The sequence below is a fragment of the Bubalus kerabau genome, chromosome 18 (assembly GCF_029407905.1).
Source record: "Bubalus kerabau isolate K-KA32 ecotype Philippines breed swamp buffalo chromosome 18, PCC_UOA_SB_1v2, whole genome shotgun sequence".
In the NCBI taxonomy this organism is placed as follows: domain Eukaryota; kingdom Metazoa; phylum Chordata; class Mammalia; order Artiodactyla; family Bovidae; genus Bubalus; species Bubalus kerabau.
This window is the reverse complement of record NC_073641.1, coordinates 66,164,475-66,180,425: the sequence shown is the minus strand read 5'-3', so window position 1 is coordinate 66,180,425 and position 15,951 is coordinate 66,164,475. Positions and strand designations below refer to the sequence as shown.

Below are 15,951 nucleotides of genomic sequence, written 5' to 3'. Positions count from 1 at the left end.
TGTATCCACCTATCACAAGTTATACCTCAAACATAAAGCCAGGGAAGATGGATGAGAAGGTCTTCCAAGACCTTGATGTTTCAGTTTTTCCAGATTTCGGGACCTGCTCACCTGGGCAGGGCAAGATGTTGCATTCCTGGTATTCCAGGGACGGGCCCAGGCAAGGCATGCCCCCGAACTTGGGCTCCGGGTTGTTGCAGACGCGCTTCCGGTTCCGGATGCCCCGGCTGCAGTCTCGGCTGCACTGCGACCACGACGTCCAGGCCGACCACGCCCCGTTGACGGTGTGGGCGGAGTATCTCCCCGCTCGCAGGAAATCGCCCGACAGGCCTGCCAAGGAAATGGCCCAAGTGTGATTTAGTCAGGAGCTGTTCAAGTAACCAGAGTCCAAACTAACTCTCATTCTGCAGCCACTCTCTGCTCTGCCTCTGCAACTACATTCTCAAGTATCCGTGGAACAATTTTTACACTGCAGAAGCGAAAAACGAAATAAAAATAAAATTGCAGTTTGCCTGATAATCTCCTATAATTCAAGTCTTCTATCTCCACAGTTGCTATTAAATAATAGTGCAAATAAGACCTCGATTTGTGAATGTGGCAAAGTCCTTGTACAATAACAGAGTTCTTTTTTTTTTTTTTTTGGTAATAGATCACTTACTGTTCTGAGAAACTTCTTTCAAAGAAAATACAGCCTTCTCACTTCCATTGGGAATTCTGCAACAAATTGCCCTTGTGCAATTTGTGATTATTTTGATGAACATGTCTACTGCCTTAAAATATTAATAAATACTCAGTCATTTTCTCAAATGGAAGCAGGGTGACATGGGTTTTAACAAAAAACTCTCAAAGTATGCCATGAGGTTCTGGGTGTGAGGAGGCAGACAAGTATGGATGGTTATAGGCTTCTTGGTTGCTTACTTAAAATTTGTGGCTCAGAAACCTATGTGGGGTGCTCTTCAGAGAAAATGGATGAGAAACCTATTTCTCTGATGAGACAGTCCTTTGTGGTTAATCAATACAGAACACACAATTTAGCCTTGTTTTGTGTGATAGGAGCCACACAAGTCCAATTCTGTATTCTCAGGGTATCAGTACCAAGATGGGTGGCTGGTAATTAGAACTTGAAGCCACTAAGACACAGAAGGATGAAGTATTTTTAAAACTATGCCCACAATATACTTTTAGAGGAAAGGTAAGATGTCTTTTTTAAATGTATATCAAAATTTTCCTTAGTTTATATTACTATCATTAAAAATGAATGTTAATGTTGGTTTTATATATATATATATGAGAAAGGAAGGATTAAAAAAATATACGTTCAGAAAAGAGAATAAAGAAACAATGTCATTCATTTTCTCTTTTTTACCTTTGATGTCATAAGAATTAAGTTCACAGCCTGCTCTGAAATAAAGGAATATGTGACTGAATTGAAGACAGGGTTGCCAGATTTAGTGAATAAAATACAGGAAGCCCAGTTAAATATTAGTGTCAGATAAATAACAAATAATATTTTAGTATAAATATGTATCTAAGTGCATGGGATATACCTATCTTAAAAAAAGACACATGGAACATGTGTGTGTTAGTTGCTCAGTCATGTCCAACTCTTTGCAATCCCATGGACTATAGCTCACCAGGCTCCTCTGTCCATGGACTTCTCCAGGCAAGAATACTGGAGTGGGTTGCCATTCCTTTCTCCAGGGGATCTTCCCAACCCAGGGATGAAACCCAGATCTTCTGCATGGCAGACAAATTCTTTACCATCTGAGCCACCAGGGAAGCACATAGAACATACTTATACTAAAGTAATTTTTGAAAAATATCTCAAATTCATATTAAATTGCACATTTTGTATTTTATCTCAGAACCCTAACTTGAGATCATAAGACCATCCCTTGTGGTATGTAGATATCTAAAATGGGTCTTCAGTTACCTATTTCTTGGTATTCCATCACCTATCTTTCTTTCTCACTAAAGTAGGATTTTATAATGAATCAGAATGCATATCATGTTGCTTGATTTTGTAGGTAGGTAGTGTTTATTCCTTTGACTTAAAGTGTATACTTATTCAAATAAAATACTTCACTATAATAGACTTCCCGCCCCCTTTCCCACCAAGAAACAATGAACAACTTGTATAGCTGCTGAACTACAGGGAACAGAATGGTTTGAGGTCAGGAGACAGTTAATGTCAGTGGAAATATGACTGGGAGTGGCTCTTGAGGGCAACTGTTGAGCCACAAAGCATCCAGGCTGGCAGCTCCAGAAGGAGGAACAGAGATCTGAGACCTACATGTAGCTGGTGACCCTCACTCAGAGCCGCTCCTTGTGAGTGCAGCCCTGCAACAAAGCAGGAGCAGACTCATGGCACCTCCATAAGCTTATCCCACCCACGGCAAGCCCAACATGGCGACTCATCAGCTCTGTGGTCCGTCAAGGCCAATCACGCTGAACCTAAAAATGATGTTGATGGTGACTGTGTATTCTCTACCACAGTCACACTGGGAGAATAACAGAGAATCATAAACGAAAAAGTGTAAGAAATGTTCAAGCAGGTCCAGTGTAAGATATGACTCTACTGTTCTCATCATCTTGCTCCAAGAACCATCTTATTTTCTTTTTAGCATTGCACTGATTTTCTTAAATCAGATGAGCATTAGAGGAGAGATGAAGACAGAAGAAGAAATGAATCTCTTTGGGATGGCCAACCTCACTCCCTTTTCTGTAGTTGAGACACCTGAGCCCCAGAGGGAGCTAGTGAGTTGCCCGGTGGGTACAGGCAGGAGTGGCGTTAGTGGTGGAAGGTGACCATTCAGTGGCAGAACCAGGCAGAGAGTGGATCATCCCATCTACCTTAGTGCTCTCCCTACGTAAGTCATATGGCATTGAAGGGATTTATACAATTATAAGGGGCAAAGCAGTTTCAAAGAGTATTAAAGGATTCTCACATACTGCCTTTTTTAGCAGAAAGATTCTTTCATAGATATAAACACAGATATGCACTTCCTTTATCTTTGTCCCATTTGGGGAGTAAAAAAAAGGAAAAGCTTTATTTGCAGGTTACATTTCAGTGCCAACTGCAAAGGGATCTGTACAGTCTCTGACATCAACAATGATAAATATATATAATTGTATGTGAATAAAAGTGGTGATGGAAGAATGCAGGGGTTTCTTCAGTATATATTCTGATACTAAATAAATCTCCCATAAATTTTTCTGAACTCATTATAAATATGGTGCTATTTTGAGGGATGGAGTCAGGGAACCACCCCAACATGTAACTGAATATTTATAGTAAGAGTCTTTCCCACCAGTTTGCTATAAAGTGTTCTGATGTAGAGAGATCATTGTTATAAACATGGCTAAGCCATAATGAACAGGAAAAATCCATCCCCCCTCACAACTATTCTATGAACTTGGAGAGGGGATGGCACGCCTGTCCCTGGAGGCAGGTCAGTCCCTGTGGAGCCGCTGACTCACCGTCGGTGGAGCAGCCGCTGGTTCCATCACTAGAGCAGTACCGCATCTCAATTCTCTGTCTTCCCACTTCCAGCAAGTTTGGATCAGGCAGACGGGCTTTGCACGTGTACCGAAATCGCTGCTCGTAGTGACCCCCATTGTCAGAGATGTTGACGGGCGTCCAGGGAGTCCAGGGCGTGGTCTTTTTCAGCTCAGGGCATGGGTTGGTGTTACAAGGCTGGTACTCCTGGGAGAGAAAACGCATGACATGCGCTTATCATACTGCAGAAACAGAGCCTAGTGCTTCCTTCCTTAGGTGAAAGACAGGATTCTCACAAAAAACTTCAGCTAAAAGAGCTGAAATAACAACAGTCATAGAAGCTTTTGCTATGTTTACAGATAAAAAATTTAATCTTTACTCTAATTCTCAATATGTGGTCAGGCTGTTTCCACACATTGAAACTGCGGTTTTGCCTGAAAATAAAACTATATTTCATTTGTTAACTAAATTACAACAACAAATTTAAAAAAAAAATAAAATATTTTTTATTAGACACATTCGGGCTCATTCCAGATTGCCCAGCCCTTTAAATGCCTTTAATGATTTGGCTGACTTGTTAACCAGAAATACAGTGGCTGCTGTGATTGAGGAGGCCAGAGCCTCTCACTCACTTCATCATCAATACGCTACTGCTTTAAGATATCAATTCCAAATTCCCAGAGAAACTGCTCGAGAGATTGTGCGTTCTTACTTACACTGCCCTACTGTTTATAATAGTCTACCTATGGGAGTTAATCCTCATGGTCTCAAACCTAACGTACTCTAACAGACAGATGTAACTCATGTCTCTTCATTTGGAAAACTGTCTTTTGTTCATGTAACTATAAATACCTTTTCTCACGTTATTATTACAACTGCTCGTACCGGAGAGGCAATTAAAGATGTAATACAACATCTCTTTACTTGTTTTTCATATTTGGGCCTGCCAAAAGTTTTGAAAACTGACAATGCTCCTGCTTACAGTTCTAAGTCTTTTCAGAAATTTTACATAAAGTTTCAAATTAAACATAATACAGACATCCCTTATTACCCACAGGGACAAGCCATTGTTAAAAGAACACATCCAACATTAAAAATCCAAATAATTCAAAAAACTAAAAGAAGGGGAGTTTAAGTATAGTTCTCCCATCAAATCTTGCAACATGCTCTTTTCGTAATAAATATTTTAAATACTGATTTCAGCCGGAACTACTGCAATGCTTCCTCATTGGTGCCTGGAGCAATTAAATACAAAACCATTAGTCAAATTGAAGGCCCTCTCAGGACAATGGAAGGGTCCTGACCCATTATTAACTATCGGTCGAGGATGTGCTTATATTTTTCCACAGGATGCAGATTCTCCAATTTAGACAGGCTGATTCGCCATGTTGCAGGCCCCCAGACATCCAGTTCACCCATTGCTTCGATCACAAAAGAGGAGCCCGCCAGAAGGGGAGGCAAGATAAACATCGAGATCCCGGCGGGACCGACGGGGCTGCTGCAGCGCGAACTCCAACCAGAAAATAATTCTATTCTGTTTTGGCTTGTCTACCCTCTTCTTATGTTTTTCTCTTTACCAATGATTCTGGAAAACTTAATGTACATGTGACTTTAAACTGGTGGACCCAATGTAGTGACCTGTGAACAATGTATGCTCTCATCTTGTTTAAACCCTCAATATAATGTTTGCTCCTTTGTAGTGTTACAACGTCCACCTTATCTTATAATGTAACCACTTATTGATATAACTATAGTCTTGCTGTATTACAACAACTACAGGATTTAATGCGATCGTGACAGTTTGTGGGTCTACTTATTTTAGGAATATCAGCTTTAATAGCAGCTTTAGTAGCAGCAATATCATTGACTCAACAAGTACATACTGCCCAATATGTTGATACCATGTCTAAAAATGTTTCACTAACTCTAGCAACACAGGAAGCTATAGATAGGAAATTAGAGATGAGAGTAGACGCCTTAGAAGAGGCAATAATGCATATTGGGACTGAGTTACAGACTTTAAAAGTGAAAATGGCTCTGTCTTGCCACGCTGATTACCGGTGGATATGCGTGACATCTTTAAAGGTAAATGAGACAGATTATAAATGGGAAAAAATCAAAAATCATATCTCAGGTGTTTGGAACAGCTCTGACATTGGCCTGGACTTAGGGAAACTTCATAATCAAATACAGACCCTGGAACACTCTCGACTGGATTTTACTGCCGCTGGGGCAGCTAATGACTTTTTTCACACTTTCTCTAACTTCATTTCAGGAAAAAACATTCTGTCTAATATCCTTGGATACATCGCTGCTGGTGCTTTAATTTTGCTTCTCATATTCATTCTTCCTTGTATTGTCAGGATTCTTCGGCAGAACATTCAGAAGCTCGCGACTGAGCTACATCTGGCTGTTTTAAGAAATAAAAAAGGGGGAGATGCTGGGAGCCGGCATATTGCATATTGAGTGAGGATCTGGAATAGCTCAACTGGAATTCTATCACTGCTGAGAGCCAGCGTGAGGCACTCCACCCATGACAAAGGTCATGAGGAAGGAGGCTCGGCATACGCAAAGGCGGGATCGAGCCTCAGGAGTCCCCCTGGAAATTCTCGAGCATCTACCCCCAAAACCAGAGTCTGCCTACTTTCTGCTTTGTGCTTTCACCTACACCTCTGACTTTACGGGGGGCTGTCTCCCACTACCTCTCTCTGGAAAAAGAGTTAGCTTACAGCTCCAGTTAATAATTCTTGGATGTGACAGTGTTTAACCTACAAACTCCTTTGGAAATCCTCTAGCCTGCCTGAATAGGTTTTTCCGGCCACATGTGATTGTTCAGAGCCTCCCAACTGTGAGAGGCAGGAGATGTTCTAAACTGCCTAAACACAGATTCCTTTGAGTAGTTAAAAGATTGATTAGAAAATGTATTGGTGAAGGGTTTTTCACTTGGGCCAATGTTTGCTGCTAAGTCTCCATACTCCTTACCTACTGTGTCCTTGGCAGTGTATTGATTGATATAATGGGTGTATAGAAATGTAAAATGCCGCTTTGTCCAATGCTTTTTGGAAGGCTGGCGCCTGACTTTGGAATAATCACCTTTAGAGAAAGATAAGTTTCTTAAAATGTTAACAGGCCTCCGGGCCAGAAGATGATGTCAATCACCTGAACTTTTGCATATGATAAGTTTGCAGGAAGAAAGCCTGGCTTGCTGCATGACTCTACCCCTTCCCCCATTATCCTCTATGCATACCTTAAGGTATAAAAACTACTTTGGAAAATAAAGTGCGGGCCTTGTTCACTGAAACTTGGTCTCCCCATGTCACTCTCTCTCCCAAATTCCAGCTGAGCGTCCATCTAGAGCGCGGATGTCCTCTGCGACCATTTATTTGCCTGGGCTTCTAAGACCCACTCGAGAAGGTGTCTAAGGTGGGGCACCTTCCGCTATTCGAGAGGGCGCCTGCGGCCTCCGTGGTCAGAGCTAACCTGGTGTCACGGGTTATATTGATTTTCCGCGTAAACCAAGCCACTCAGCTTCTTTTCTCCACTGAATTTTTCTACTGAGCTATCCTTATTTCAGCCGCTTTTCTCCACTGAATTTCCTCACTGAGCTATCCTTATTCTATTACTCTTTGTATATTTAATTAAAGTGTAATTAAGCAGTTATTCCCTGACCCTCGCCTAGCCGTCTCTCCTTCGAATACCCTGGATCAGCCGGGGCTGGTCCCCGGCAAAACTTCAGGTCCTGAGACCTACCAGTCACTCTACCAAGTTAAAAGCACATTTTTTGGGGGTCAAATTAGGCATTTAAGAGAAGTTAACTGCAAAGGAATATGCACAGTTTCTCCATCAACAATGAGAATGAGACAATAAATGTTATTGTATGTGAACAAAAATGGCACCTATAATTACATTTACTGAAAGTGAATAAAGATGGTGAACGGGCTTCCCAGGCAGTGCTCATAATAAAGAACTTGTCTGCCAATGCATGAGACATAAGAGGTGTAGGTTCGATCCCTTGGTCAGGAAGATCCCCTGGAGAAGGAAACAGCAACCCACTCCAGTATTCTTGCCTAGAGAATGCCATGGACAGAGAGGTCTGGTGGGCTACAGTCCACAGGGTCACACAGGGTGAGACAGAACTGAAGCGACTGAGCACAGCAACAAAAATGGTGATCCCCCAAATCATCTTCCTTTCACTTAATAATCACTGAAAATGCTGTTTATTCTGATAGGTTTAGCTGTTTTTGTTTTTTAAGATTATAGTTAATTAAAATGATGGAACCAATATTTGTTTTTAGGATGATAATGTGTTTGATTTGAGATTTATGAATAGCTTAAGCTCTGGATCACAGATTCAAAGTGTTAGAAAGGTAGCTATCCAGTTGATAACACAATACATGATAAGTTTTAGTCTATAAGAAATTTCCACAAGGTAATGGTTTTTCTCAGTCTCAGCTCCCTTTCCTCACTGCCAGGTGCCTCCTCCAACAAGCAAAGGTGGGAGGACCCAGGCAAGTGGGCCACGCAGCTGTGGGTGGTGCAGTTTAGGACCATACACCTAGGTCTAATTATTTGACAAGAACTTTAAGCACTATGTCTCCAAAAACAAGACCAAACCTAAGGGGTGCAGAGTTTGACCTTGAACACAGCACTAGATCCCAAGTCCTCCTTTTGACAGCAAAGGATGTTTCATTAGAGAGAAAACCTACAACATGCAACACACTCAATGATGGCCACACTTTTAAAACAATTTTATTAATTTTAAATATACATATCAAATGGGAGTTAAGTATCTTTCTAACATTTATTATGAGAAATAGTAAATTTTTCCTAATAAACATGGCATCCAGGCCCATCATGTCATAGCAAATAGATGGGGAAACAACGGAAACAGTGACAGATTTAAATTTCTTAGGCTCCAAAATCACTGTAGATGGTGACTGCAGCCATCTGAAATTAAAGAGTGTTTGCTCCTTGGAAGAAAAGCTATGACTAACCTAGACAGTATATTAAAAAACAGAAGCATAACTTTGCTAACAAAGGTCCATCTAGTCAAAGCTATGGTTTTTCCACTAGTCATGTATGGATGTGAGAGTTGGACTATAAAGAAAGCTGAGAGCTGAAGAATTGATGCTTTTGAACTGCAGTGTTGGAGAGACTCTTAAGAGTCCCTTGGACTGCAAGAAGATCCAGCCAGTCCATCCTAAAGGAAATCAGTCCTGAATATTCACTGGAAGGACAGACGCTGAAGCTGAATTTCCAATACTTTGTGAAGAGCTGACTCATTGGAAAAGACCCTGATCCTGGGAAAGATTGAAGGCAGGAGGAGAAGGGGATGACAGAGTACGAGATGGTTGGATGGCATCACTGACTCAATGTATGAGTTTGAGCAAATTCCGGGAGATAGTCAAGGACAGGGAAGCCTGGAGTGTTGCAGTACACAGGGTCACAAAAAGTCAGACGTGACTTAGCGACTCAAGAACAACAAAAATTCTGTCCTTTCCTCCATCTCTTTCAGTTAAATATCTAGATATTTATCCCTTAGAGCTAACAACGAGAATTTTCCAGTAACAGGCATCATCTATTAACCATGTACCATGGGAAAAGGATTTCAATTTTTATTCCTTACCCTCACTCTGCATTAGAGAAGGAAATGGCAGCCCACTCCAGTACTCTTGCCTGGAAAATCCCATGGATGGAGGAGCGTGGTAGGCTACCGTTCATGGGGTCTCAAAGAGTCATACACGACCGAGCAACTTCACTTCCTTTCTTTCTCATTCTGTGTCTGCAACATTGATGCAGCTTTCTCACCTCCTATCATCTTAATGCAGTCATGCCGCACTTTTGGTTAGATCAAAATCCAGTGTTGGCACTCATTGCTAGATGAACAGTATCCATAGGTGACTGCTGTGGAAAACTGATTAATTTCTGTCTTGTGTCCAGTTCCTTCCCAGCCCGAGTCAAGGGCTCTCCTATTTTGTGGGGATGGTTTTCTAGTCTCTATGAACTTGTCATGCATTCACACCCCCTCCTCATCAGATATTTGGACACAGTTAGAACTGTGTTGCCTGGTGTATGCTTTGAAAATAAAGTATTGGTAATACTGTATAAATGAATTCTGGTAGGAGAGAAAGTAGCCACGTGCGTCCGCACCAGAAACTTTAACTGGAAGCCTATTTAAATGTTTATTTTGTCACAATTCTAATTATTTAATTAGTTTTCTCTACTCAGTGTCCATCTTTTAAAATTTTTTACAAGGACCCATAATCAACGGTTCTTCATTTTGTGACTTCACGGGCTTTTAACAGAAAATATGTAATCACTGCTTTCCTACTTTAATATCTACTGCATCCCTTCCCCATCCCACATGATGGCCCCCGTCTCCACAGCAACACACACTGGAAGAAAGGTGACTTCATTTCCTTTGCTTATAGCATCTTTTATTAAGGCATCTTTTGGATGCTGCTTTTTAAATGAAAAAAAAAAAAAAAAAAAAAAAAAAAGCTCTAATGGGTGAAATAAACCTAATTGTGTGAAGTACTAGACAGAACATGTTTGTGCTTTTTTCACTTGAAATGGAGACCACGGGATAGGAATGCCTTCGACTTTGTCTCCGACTGTCCAGGCCCAGAGTGTGGGACACTGCCAGCCCCAGACTGAAATTCCATGTGCATTCCCTTCCTCACTCTGTGCCAGCCTGGCTGGGCAAGTGCCCATGGGCTCCTTGCCAAAATGGACTTAAAGGACATGCTGCTTATGGACCCCTGCTCTTAGCATTAACACATTTGGCATCACCCACAAACCTAAGATCCCGTGTCTCAAGAAAAAAAAACGTATAAAGTCCAATAATTCTGAGTTTCCTTGCACCAGAAATTTTACCTCTTCTATGGAGACGAAGCTTTGGTTTTGAAACAGATGAGTAGAGAACATATTTTAAAACCCGAGTTTGCCTCCGTGTACTGCTAACAGGCTCAGCAGGGAGTGGGGGTGAAATCGTCCCAGAGGTGGGCACAACTCAAGGGTGAAGAAGAACAGTTCAGCCGTCAGACCTGAGCCTCTGATAGCAAACTGTGTCTCCTTGTGTCCCATGAACTCATCACTGCTCAAAACCCAACCGGAGTTTCAGGACCTCTCCTTTCAACCGCTTTTTAAGATCTGATGATGATGCATTCATTTAAAATATCAAATTTATTAAATCCTGAGAAATGGTATGACTGACCTGTTTTATATTAATAACCAAAATTATAAAGTGACTTAATTCAATGGTGAGTAGTTGTATGGCTTCATTGTGCCCGTGAGCTCCAATTTTCTGAGGAATTGATGCTATAAGTAAAATGGAGAAACTGTGACAATCCAAGCAAGTCCAAATTTGAATGGACGTGGAACAGCATTACATTTAATGTTAAAGAAAGAATTTGTTTTAAAAGTGATTTCAGGGAACTAATTGTTATTACCTACCACATAGGATTCTTAATATTCTCGTGGAAAAGCTAAGATAATAATTGTGACTAAATCAATCTCACTGCTGCTATATATCCAAAGGAATTCAACACAGGATCTCATAGAGATATCTACACTCCCATGTCCATTGCAGCATTATTCACATTAGCCAAGATATTGAAACCTAAGTGTCTAACACCAAGTTAATGGATAAACATGTCTCACACACACACACACACACACACACACACACACACACAAATACTATTCAGCCACGAGAAAGAAGGAAATCCTCCCATTTGAATAACTTGATTGGACCTTAAGTGAAATAAGAGAGGTAGAGAAAGACATTCTGTATGATCTCACTTATATGTGGAATCTAAAAATGACAAACTCAGAGACACATAAAGTAGCGTGGAAGTTACCAAGGAACTTCCTGGTTGGGGGAAATGGGGAAATATTGGTCAAAGGGTACAAACGTCCACTTATAAGATTAACACATTTGGGGATCTAATGTACAGCTTGATGATTATAGCTAATAATACTGTATCATGCACTTGAATGATGCTAACAGACAGGTCCTCAGTGTTCTCACCGTAGCAAAGAAATAGTGATTATGTGACAGGATGGAGGTGCAGACTAACTAATGCTATGCTGGTGACCATTTTGCAATTTATAAATGCATCAAATCAACACACTGTACACTTTAAATGTATACACAATGTTATGTGTCAGTTAAATCTCAACAAAGCTGGAAAAAATAAAAATAAAGACAAAAAGAACAAAGGAAAAAGACACACGATTACTACAGCCATTTTCAGCAGTTCTTCCAGTGTGTCGTCTGTGTCCTCTCTGTCCCAGTCAACAGGAACACAACCGGGCATTTAAAGTTTGATCCAGAGACCTGGGCGACACTTCCTGTTCTCCCTCACCTCTAGGCCAAGTCCTACATATATATATATACGGCCTCCTGGGTTCATTCTCTCCTCCCCATCTTCATCATCTTTTTTTCTAATTCAGGCCATGGCACCTCAGGCCTGTTTCATAGAATTAAAGCTTGTATTTCACTGACATTTAATTGTATATGTATAATTCAGCCTTCATTAATAGACTGAAAATTTGTCAAGAGCAAGACATTTGTCATATTTATTTTATACTATCAATCTTAAGGCCAACAATATTATTTTTGGTGAATGGACAAATCATACTGATTGATTCACAAGAAAGTCCGTTCTGGTGGAATTTGTATAAATTTGGGAAAAAATTAGATGGTCAAGTGGGGGTGCTCTATTTTGTTATCAACTTTTCCACTGAGAAAATGAAGATATCTTATATTCCAAGGTTGAAAGTAAAATAGAGAGATGGTGACAATCCAAGAAAAAAAAATCGATACCACATGTTTGGCACAAAGTAAGAAAATTACCCTTAAAGTGATTTCATCAATAGCTGAATATATAAATATCTTCTCATCATGGAACACTCATGCTTTCTACATGCATTTATCAAGTTTTCTTTCAGTAACTTAGCAAGTCACACATGGAAACAGAAAGCCATTCTGCATAAAAGAAACAAGAAAGGAATGCAGTTGTGCTTTCAAAGGTCCAAAGCACCAAAGCACATGCACAGAAGCTATCTGTGACCCCAGGAGCTTGTGGAAACAGAGCCAAGATTGATAGGGAATCCTGGAAGTTAATTTAGAGGTCATGGCAAGGAAGATAAGGAAAGGGAGACAGTGTATCCAAAGTTATAATGCTGCAGAATCACTTCTGTGTCCAACCAAGATGACATAACAGAAATGGGATTAACTCTTTCACCAAAAATAACTTAAAATACATAAAACAACAGGTCTTAAGACATTGGACATCAAGCGAAGAAGGATACTGATTGCCAAGTTTGGGAAACATGAAGTGAGTCCCACAACTGACCAAGCCTACAACCCTAAGAAGGTTTCTAGGTGGTGGTGGAAGAAGGAAAAACCCAGGCCAGGCACAGGCTAGTGTTCAGGGAGACAGAAATGGAAACTGGAAGAACCCAAAGGGGCTGGAGTTCTCCAAAGGAGAGGCTTACAAGGCAAGCAAATTCTGGTTATGCACAGCTTCTCCCTCAAGTATTTAGAATAGCAGAAACCCACAAACATGTATGAAGAAACTGCACATTGGTGGCGAAAGACCCATCTGAAAAGATCAGAGAGAGCAGTGCTTGTCACGGACATGAGGTTGGGAATAGTGCTCGCTCCTAAGAGCCAGACTGAAAAACTCCGTAACTCTCCTAGCATCAGTTAGGGTATCAAGAAGGGTCTTGTCTCCACACTGCAGAAAAATCATCCCAGACTGAACTCTGTTCCGATCTCAACTAACAAAGCTTACAAGCAAAAACCAAAAAGATCAAACTAATTTCACATAACTTGATCTTGTCCCAAAGGAGAGCTCTAGCATATTTGGGGGAATTCAGTATTATCTGATGAACAAGGAAAAGGTCATAATATCTTACATCTGGTCTAAAATTGGCAGATATGCAAAGAAGCTTCTGAAAAAATAAAAAAAGCAAATAACAGAACCTATTATGAGAAGAAACATAAGTCAACTGAAATTGGCACAGAAATGACATACGTGACAGAATTTGTGATTCTGTTTTTTAATATCTGTGGCTGATATTTAAAACTGTTATTACAACTGTATTGCATATGTTCAAGGAGCTAGAAGAAACTAATATATTAAGTAGAAACATGGAAGATACACAGACGAGATATAAAGTCAACTGTACACAACGTCAACTCTAATTTGATATAAAAACCAGATAAAGACATTAGAAGGAAACAAACTTACATGTGAATATTCCCCATTAGCTGAGATACAAAAGTGCTTAACAGGGTTTTAAGAAACAAAATTCCCAACTATACACAAAGGCTAATATTTCATAGGTAGGAATTATGTCAGGGGTGTAAGTTTGCATTAACATTTAAAATTGGATCCATGCAACTCACCATATCAACAGTCTAAAAAGTAAATCTAAGCTGTGGGAAGCTGTTGTCTAGCACAGGGAGCTCAGCTCTGTGCTCTGTGCTGACCTTGCAGGGTGGGATAGGAGGCGGGAGGGAGGTCCCAGTGGGAGGGGACATATGTCTACACATAGCTAATTCAAACTGTTGTACAGCAGAAACTAACACAACATTGTAAGTCATCTAGCCCAGTGGACATCTATGTTGCTTACATGTCCTGGCTATTGTAAATAGTTTTATTATAATAAATTGTAAATAGAGAAGCATGTCCTGGCAATGAACATTGGGATACCCATGTGCATCATCAAGCCCAATTTTACCCATCATCACTTATGCCTGAAAAACGTTATTTTCTATCATACAATCAGCCAGTGTAGCAACTGCTTGTTATAGCCACTATGTACACATGAATGAACTGCATTCTTTTATAATCTTATTTCTCTTACAATCAGTTTCTTTAGCTGCAGTGCATTTCCATGCTGATGGGGGTCTTTGAATACGAAGGAGTTATTATCTTCCTTGGGGTTTGGAGAACTTTGTGTGCTGAAAGATGGCTTGGTAGAAGGAGAACTCAGCCCAAAGGCCACCTTCTAACTTCTGTGTGAACTTGTGCTCAGTCATATCTGACTCTTTGCAGCCCCATGGACTGTAGCCTGCCAGGCTCCTCTGTCCATGGTATTTTCCTGGCAACAATACTGGTGTGGGTTGCCATTTCCTTCTCCAGGGGATCCTCCTGATTCAGGGATTTAGGATTTGAACCCGCGTCTCCTGAATCTCCTGCATTGGCAGGCAGTTTCTTTACCACTAGTGCCACCTGGGATGCCCACCTTCTAACTTAATGCTAGAATAATCTTCTGATAGAACAATCCTCTGCGAATCCTAGAACATGTCTCAGTCCATTCAGGGTACTATAACAAAATACCACAGACTGGGTGGTTTGTAAACCACAGGAATTAACTTCCCACCGTTCTGGAAGCTGGAAGTCCAAGACCAGGGTGCCTGTCTGCATGGCCAGGTGAGGGTCCTCTTCTGAGTTACAGATATCCCTGTATCTCTGGGGCCTCTTTCACAAGGACACGAATCCCACTCATGGGGGCTCCGCTCTTATAATCTATCATGTCCTGAAGGCTCCATCTCCTAATACCATCATCTTCAGCATTAGGTCTTCAACACACAGATTGGGGTGGGGGTGGGGGGGGCAGAGGCAGGGCACAAGCTTTCAGCCTATAGCAGAACACATCCAAAAAATGTCAAGTGAGAGGTTATACAAGATGATCTCAAAGCACTTAACAAACACATTTTGGAAATCCACCATCTTGCTTTTGATTTAGTCTGCTGACCCAAAACAAATATTCAGTACATACACTTGAGGGCTTCCCAGGGGGCTCAATGGTATCCACCTGCCAGTGCAGGAGAGGCAGGAGATTCAGGTTTGATCCCTGGGTTGGGAGATCCCCTGGAGAAGGAAACGGTAACCCACTCCAGTATTCTCACCTGGGAAATTCCATGGACAAAGGACCTGGGAGGGCTACAGTCCATAGTGTTGCAAAAGAGTGGAACATAACTTACCAACTAAACAACAATACACAATTGAATATGGTTCATAGAAAGGAAAAGATTTTATATCAGACACGACTGAGTGACTGAACAACATAAACGTGACCAACAGCTAGTCTGAAGAGAGGATGATGATTTAGAGATTTTAAAGAATATTCCTGATTTATTTCCATTACTATTATGAGTCATTAATGGCCCCCTGACATAACATAGAAATATTCTTTAAAATGTAAAAGCAATATTGGAAAAAAAGGAGTGAATATTTTTAAGTATAAAATCCACTGATAGAACCACTATGGAGAAGAGTATGGAGAGCCCTTAAAAAACTAAAGATAGAAATACCATATGACCCAGCAAGCAGAAAATCATAATTAAAAAAGACAACATGGGTATCCCAATGTTCATTGCCAGGACATGCTTTTCTATTTACAATTTATTATAATAAAACTATTTACAATAG

General features: G+C 40.7%; 1 protein-coding gene across 2 annotated transcripts in view; it reads right to left on the bottom strand.

Moving 5' to 3' along the window:
• SEMA5A (semaphorin 5A) overlaps positions 1-15,951 on the bottom strand; it is a 570,854-nt gene that overhangs the window by 25,733 nt on the left and 529,170 nt on the right. For both annotated transcript variants that reach the window (XM_055554473.1, XM_055554474.1), the window contains exons 17-18: positions 3,481-3,706; positions 112-330 (exon numbers count right to left, since the gene is read on the bottom strand). In XM_055554473.1, coding sequence (XP_055410448.1) covers positions 112-330; positions 3,481-3,706 — 445 coding nt within the window. The remainder of the gene's footprint in view (positions 1-111; positions 331-3,480; positions 3,707-15,951) is intronic.